Source organism: Elephantulus edwardii, unplaced genomic scaffold (assembly GCF_000299155.1).
Source record: "Elephantulus edwardii isolate Elephantulus edwardi_28Jun2011 unplaced genomic scaffold, EleEdw1.0 scaffold00257, whole genome shotgun sequence".
Classification (NCBI taxonomy): Eukaryota; Metazoa; Chordata; class Mammalia; order Macroscelidea; family Macroscelididae; genus Elephantulus; species Elephantulus edwardii.
This window is the reverse complement of record NW_006400007.1, coordinates 2,735,849-2,743,318: the sequence shown is the minus strand read 5'-3', so window position 1 is coordinate 2,743,318 and position 7,470 is coordinate 2,735,849. Positions and strand designations below refer to the sequence as shown.

General features: G+C 38.4%; 2 protein-coding genes across 2 annotated transcripts in view; one reads left to right on the top strand and one right to left on the bottom strand.

Moving 5' to 3' along the window:
• Positions 1-5,443, bottom strand: part of LOC102869551 (sialic acid-binding Ig-like lectin 6-like) — an 11,785-nt gene extending 6,342 nt beyond the window's left edge. The window contains exons 1-2 of the mRNA XM_006899464.1: positions 5,387-5,443; positions 2,405-2,459 (exon numbers count right to left, since the gene is read on the bottom strand). Of these exons, the coding sequence (XP_006899526.1) occupies positions 2,405-2,459; positions 5,387-5,443 (112 nt within the window). The remainder of the gene's footprint in view (positions 1-2,404; positions 2,460-5,386) is intronic.
• Positions 1-7,470, top strand: part of LOC102874803 (breast carcinoma-amplified sequence 3-like) — a 347,132-nt gene that overhangs the window by 241,678 nt on the left and 97,984 nt on the right. The window contains exon 7 of the mRNA XM_006899471.1: positions 6,942-7,075. Coding sequence (XP_006899533.1) covers positions 6,942-7,075 — 134 coding nt within the window. The remainder of the gene's footprint in view (positions 1-6,941; positions 7,076-7,470) is intronic.

The following is a 7,470-nucleotide window of genomic DNA, read 5'->3' as shown; positions in this document are numbered from 1 at the left end:
GAAATTAATAATAATAACAATAAAAAAATTTTTAAAAACCCACAAAAAAACCCCCAAAGTCCCCCAAAAACCAAAGAGAACACACACACACACACACACACACACACACAGAACAATTACTGAAGTTACTAAGATATTTCCTTGAAAAATTTTAGGAAAATTTTTCAAAGAGAGAGAATGTACGAAAATGTAATGGTGGACATGTAATATTAAGCACTTGTCAAAACTCAAAGTACTACACATAGAGTGAATCCTAATCTAAACTGTGAACAATATTAAAAATTAAATGTATTAGAAGAAATGGACCAATTTGTTAAATTAAAAAGAAAAAAAAATCACCACCAACCCAAACTACCAAAAGTTATTTAAAAAGAAAAAGAAAAAAGAGACAAATAGCTTGATTCCATGTCTGATTTTTTTAAATGGTAAAAAATGTTTTTCCTGGTTAGTTTTCTTCACTAGTTATAACAAAAACTGAAGAAATTTATAAGAGGAGAAAATGAAAGAAAAGGCATATTAGTTGGAAATGTCATTATTAAACTGTCTATTCACAGACTTGCTGCAAAAAACAAATCCCATCTACTCCATAGAACTAGAGTTTGTAGGATATATGTTCTATATTTCTAAAAAATCACGTGCATCTTTATATACTAGGAGTTCTAGTGGTGTAGTCCAATAGCTTGTTCTGTTTTATCCAGTGGTTCACATTCACCAGCAATTGTACCGGTGAAAGGTGAGCAGTTCCTCTTCAGATTTACAGCATCTGAAATGTGATGGAAGGTGCCTGTAAATCAGAATTTACTTGAGGGCATGAGTTTGAATTATGCTAGCATAAAAAGTTGGTAGCAAAAAAGTGATAAATGTATCATCTATAATGGATCAAAGAAGAAAAAGTGTTGATCTGTGTGTAGAAATTTTAAAATTTTGGAAGAAAATCAAAGAGCACAAATAAATTATGGAACAAAAGGCTCAGTATTGTTAAGGTATTATTGCTGTTGTTATGTTCCGTTGAGTCACCTACAATTCATAGTGACCCTATGCAAAGTAGCTCTGAACCTTGTTCTATCCTAAGCCTATCTCACTGTCTCTGACATACCTACCCTTATTACCCCAGTTATTGTGTCAATTCATCTCCTCCGAGATCTTCCTCTCCTGTGCTGTCCCTCTACCCTTCCAACCATGATATTATCCTTCTCTAAAGACTGGTCCATCCTGGCTACATGCCCAGGATGTATGTGACTAGAGTCTCAAAATCCTTGTCTCAAAGGAGCAGCTTGGTTTCATCCTCTCCAGGACAGACCTGTTAATTCTCTTGGCAGTCCATAGTATGTTCAGAACTCTTCTCAATCACTACAGCTCAAAAGCATCAATAATTCTTTTGCTATCCTTGGTTGCAGCTCTCTGATACATAGCAAGTAATTGTGAAGACCATGGCCTTGATCAGGCACACTTTAGTCTCTAGACTGACATCCTTGCTCTTCAGCACTCCGGAGAGGTTTCTGACAGCATACTTTCCTAATGAAGTTTGTCTTTTGATTTCCTGACTGTTGATGCCAAGAGTGTTGATTGTGGAGCTGAGCAAACTGAAATTATTAGCAATCTTAATATTTTCTCCATTAATCATGATGCTGCCAATGGGCCCAGTGCTGAGAATCTTTGTTTTCTTGATGTTGAGCTTCAATCCATATTGCAGACTACAGTCCTTGCCCCTCTTCAGGCCCTACTCAGTTTCAGCAAGTAAAGTTGTATTATCTGAATAACACAGATATTTGATGAGTCTTCCTCCAATCCTGGTGCCACATTTCTCCTCATAAAGTCCACCTTCTCAAATGATCTATTTTACATACAGATTGAAAAGTTACGGAGATGGTATGCATCGCTGACACAATTCCTTCTCTGATTTTGAACCATGCAGTGTTTCCTTAAGCTCTGTTCTGATGACTGCCTCCTGGTCTGAGTATAGATTTTACATGTGCTGTTTTGGGATTACCCTTCCCAAGGTTAGCTACAGTTTATTGTGATCCATAGAGTCAAATGACTTTGCATAGTCAGTGAAACAGAGATAGACATTGCTCTTGTGCTCTCTGCTTTTAGCCAGGATACATCTGACATTGGCAGTGATGTCCTTAGTGCCATGACATCCTCTAAACCTCACTTGTATTTTTGGTAGTTCTCTGTTGATGTTCTGTTCCAGTCACTTTTGGATAATCTTCAGCAGTATTTTGCTTGTGTGTAATCTAGTCTCAAATAGATTTTTATAGACTATATTATCATCCCTAAAAAAAAAATTCTTGCAGAATTTTAGTATTTATTATAATATAAAGCTGACTATGTATATAGCAAAGCAAAAAATTAGAGTAGCCAAAAAATATTGAAAAAGGTTAGATCTGGGAAGATGCCTTACCAATTTCAGTATTTTCTGTAATATTATAGTGGTATGATTGCTGAAAACAAATCACCTAAGAACAAACCCACAGAAATATAATCACTTGATTTTTGGAAAATTTTAATTCAATGTTGTTGTTATGTATCAACAAGTTGCTTGCAACTCATAGCAACCCTATGTACAAGAGGCTTAAACCCTGCTCTATCCTGTGCCAACCTCACTGTCTCCGAAACACCTAATCCCATTATCCTAATCACTGAATCGATCCATCTCATCGAGGGTCTTCCTCTCTTGCACTGTCCTTCCACCCTCCCAAATGTGATGTCCCTCTCCAAGGACTAGTCCCTCCTTGCAACATACCCAAAGTATGTCAGACAATACTTCAAAATCCTTGCCTCCAAGGAGCAGCCTGGTTTCACCTTTTCCAGGACTGTTCCCCTAGCAGTCCATGGTATATTCAACACTCTTCTCCAGCACCACACAGCTCAAAGGCATCAATTCTCTTTCTGTCATCCCTAGTCATTGTCTAGCTCTCTGACACGTAGCATCCAGTTGCAAAGACTATGGCCTGGATCATGCACACCTTAAACTCAAGCCTGACATCGTTGCACTTCAGTATTTGGGAGAGGTCTCTGAGAGCTGACTTTCCCAATGCAATTCATCTCTTGATTTCCTGGCTTCTGGTACCAAGACTGTTGATTGTGGAGCCAAGCAAACTAAAACTTAACAGTTCTCAACCAGTGGTGAGAATCTTTGTTTTCTTGATATTGAAATTAAATCCATATTGAAGGCTTCCGTCCTTGACCTTCTGCAGCAAGCTCTTCACGTCCCCCTCAGTTTCAGCAAGCAGGGTTGTGTCATCTGCATAATGCAGGTTGTTGATGAATCTTCGTCCAGTCGTGATGCCACATGCCTCCTTGTACAGTGCAGGATCCCGGATGTTCTGTTCTTCATACAGATTGAAAACGTATGGAGACAGAATACATCCATGGCATACACCTTTCCTGATTTTGAACCATGCAGTGTTTCCTTGCTCTCTTATGACAACTGCCTCCTGGTTCAAGTATAGGTTTTGCATAAGGACAATCAAGTGTTCTGGAATTCCACTTCTCTCAGAGTCAGCCACAGTTTATTGTGATCCACACAGTCCAAAGCCTTTGCATAATCAGTGAAACAGAGATAAACATTTCTCTGGTACTCACTGCTTTCTGCCAATTCCATCTAACATTAGTTACAATATCCCGGCCTCTTCTAAACCCAGCCTGTACATCTGGCAGTTCTCTGTTGATGTGTTGCTCCAGTTGTTTTTGGATAATTTTCAGCAGTCTTGCTTGCATGTGATATTAATGATATTGTTCGATAATTTCCACACTCTGTCGGGTGACCTCTCTTTGGAATGGGGACAAATATAGATCTCTTCAGCTGGCCAGGTGGCTGTCCTCCAGATTTCTTGGCAGAGCTTAGTGAGCATATCCAAGGCAGCATCTCTTTATTGAAATATGTCAGTTGGTGTGCCGTCAACTCCCGGAGCCTTGTTTTTTGCCAGTTCTTTGAGAGCAACTTGAACTTCTTCCTTCATCACCACAATTTGATGAAAAAGAAAAAATCTTTCTGAAACCATTGGTCTCATATATAAGAATGTGAACTTAAACCTGTATACAAAAATTAGAATGTCTGATAGACCTAAATGGAAATCATGAAACATAGGAGAACATAGTTATGATTGTAGACTTTTCCTCTGCCTCTTTCTGTTTGCTTCATGTGTTTCTCTCTCTCTCTCTCTCTCTCTCACACACACACACACGCGCACACACACACACACACACACACACACACACATACACTAAGGCACAGCTCCAGAACTCTCATAACCATAATCAAATATTTGTGATATTGAACTTCTAAACTTGAAAGCACACTCTTGTGGGACATCTAGACAATTGGCAAAACATAGTACACAAAGACTCTGTCCTGCTTCCTACTTCCAAAGACTGTGGTCTACTTCCTACTTTGATTAGTTGCTACTGATATATTAAATGCTTGCGGGTGACTGTAAGATGTAATTATTGGTCTCTTATCAGAGGAAAGGAGAGTGAAAAAAAACCCTAGAGACTCAAGGAAGCAGATTGTCCAAAGGACTAATGGCCACAGAATCCTCTGCTGGACCACAGAAACCACTACATACCTGACTGACCTGGGACCCAGTCAGAATATTGGAAAGATGTAGAAGAAAGCACAAATTTATTAAGAGTGAAAAAAAAAAAGGACCAGTGTTACTGGTCTGACAGAGACTAGAAGAACCCTTAAGAGGGTTTCCCTAAGTCACCCCACTGATGTTGAACTGAGGACACTCCCAGAGGTCACTTCTCATTCTAATGATAAACTGTCAAAAAATAAACAATGTCAGTGAAAAGTGTGTGTGCTTCCCAAAACGGTCAACTATGTGAGACCAGAAGGGCAACATTTGCCCAAAAACAAAGCAATGAAGGCAGAAAGGGACAGGGAAACTAGACAGATGAAAGGATGATCCCAAATTAGAGATGAGCAGGAGACATTGTAGAGATTGCAGCCAGTGTCACAGAACTGTTTGTGTATGAGTAATTGAAACTAGGTTGATGTGTAAACTTTAATCTAAAACACAATAAAAACACAGTGTCTTTGTGACCTTGTGTTGTTGTTTGGTGCTGTCGAGTGGTAGATGACTCATAGTGACCCTGTGAACGAACAGCCTGAGCACTGTTCGTACATAGAGTTTCTGGAGGCAAGCCATTTCGAAAGTGGATGCTGCTCCTGCTTCCAGGCTTGATTTAGTCACGAAGCTCCAGCCAACACTGTCCACCATGGATACTTGGCACATCACTGTCACAGTCTTCAGCATCACAGCAACGACGAGTTACCTCTGTACAGCAGTGCACAGACCAGTGCTATACCACCTAGAAGAATGCTGGACAGGAAAACAATTTGAACCTGGCCTGAGGGCCACAGATGAAAATCACTCACCTTCAGCTTGGTAGCATAGTTTCCTTTCCACTTGGCCAACGTAGCTCTCTTTGTCATTGTCGTTGTCATTGTTGTTTGGTGCCGTCGAATCGTAGACGACTCATAGCGACCCTATGAATGAACAACTTGAGCACTATGCATGCATAGAGTTTCCGGAGGCAAGCCATTTTGGAAGTGGATGCCGCTCCTGCTTCCAGGCTTGATTTAGTCGGGAAGCTCTAGCCAACACTGTCCACCGACCTTGTGTTAGGTAAGAAATTTTTACCCAGGACATTTCCTATTTATGATACTCTTTAAAAACTTGTTCTGTGACACACTCTGCAGGCAGTTGCAAACTATGGTAAAGACAAGTTGTAAACTGCCTTCCAGAATGGTTCTACCATTTTACAATCCCATCAACAATGCATAAGAATTCTTTTCTCACCACATCCTCTCCAACATTTATTACTTGGTGCTCTGTTAAACTTTGCCACTGTTAATGGCGTGAGATTGTACCTCATTGTGGTTTTGATTTGCATCGCTCTTACTGCGAGTGATTTTCAACATTTCTTCATGTGTCTGTTTGCCATTTGATATGATATCTTCCTCTGTGAAAATTCTTTCCATATCTTTTGCCTGTTTTATAATTGGGTTATTAGTCTTTATCTTGTAGAGGCCCAGGAGTTAAGCCAATAATTTTGAGTCTTGTTTTATTTACTAGATAGGTGTCAAGAGTGAATTTTTAACCTGTTTGTGCTTCTGCATATTTCTTTGTAAAAGTGTTATAATTGGATAAATTATGTATACTGTATTGAAACAGATGAGGGAGAGAACAGTTTAAAAGCGATATATGATTAGGTATTATGATTATGACAACAGTCCAGAATGAAGGTTGCATAGTGGAGTGTACTTGGGGAGAGATGGGAGATTGTATACCAATGAAAGAATTTTTCTTTTACTTTTCAGAGAGAGGAGTGAACTGGGGGAGAGGGGTGGGCAGGGAGAAAAGTGCAACAATGAATGAATGGAAATCCAAAATCTCTGTAGATGTTCATTGAAATGAAAAATAAACAACCTAAATTAAAAAAAAAGAAAGAAATCCAAAATCTCTGTAAACATTCAGTAAAATTAAGAAAATAAAATTTAAAAAAATAACACTATTATTTATTATATAAAAATAATTATATCAGTAGAAATAGTTATTTATTATATGGAAGTAATTTAAATTGTTGTTTGTAAATTAACCTATGTGTGTTACCAGGTATTACTGTAATATTCCTTTCTTTAGTTTTTTACTGCTATATCCATTATTCTTGTTCTTAAAAAAATAACTTTCTTAAAAAAGTCATATACCTGTATCTGTACATCTAGTGTTCTCATTGTGCTGGTATATTAATGTGGTATTAAAGTTTTTGTTTACATAGGAAAATTATTTTAGTATTTTGTGTTTGAAAGCCTCTTATATCTTCAATAACATTTTCCTATGGCAATAATTTAAAACTGATTAGTAGTTTTAAAAGTTTTCTTTCATAGGTATTATAAGTTTTATTTTTATTCTTTTTTCTTTTTCTTTCAGGAATGCTTCTAGTCACAACAGACACACTTGGCCATGATTTTCATGTGTTCCAAGTTCTAACTCATCCTTGGTCCTCGTCACAAAGTGCTGTCCATCACCTCTATACTCTTCACAGGGGAGAAACTGAAGCCAAAGTAAGCTGTTTATTTTTTTAGAAGATCTTTTCTTTGTGCAATATGAAGTCTGATGTAGCCAGTGATCTCTTATCTCATTGGAGATTAATGCTATTATTAGTGAGAAGATACTGATCTCTATGAAACAGTAAGCGGGCTTTGGTAGCCTAGTATGTAGGAGTTGTACTACTAACCCAAAGGTGGTTCCCTTCTGGTGATTTCAATCTACCAGTGAATATCTTATTCAGACTAAACTGCAGGTGAGAGAATGTGGAGAATAGAAGTTTAGTCTGTTGTTGTTATGTGCCGTCGAGTCGTTTCTGACTCATAGCGACCCTATGCACAACAGCCCTAAACCGTGCTCTATCCTGCGCCAACCGCACTGCCTCTGACACACCCATCCCGATTACCCCAGT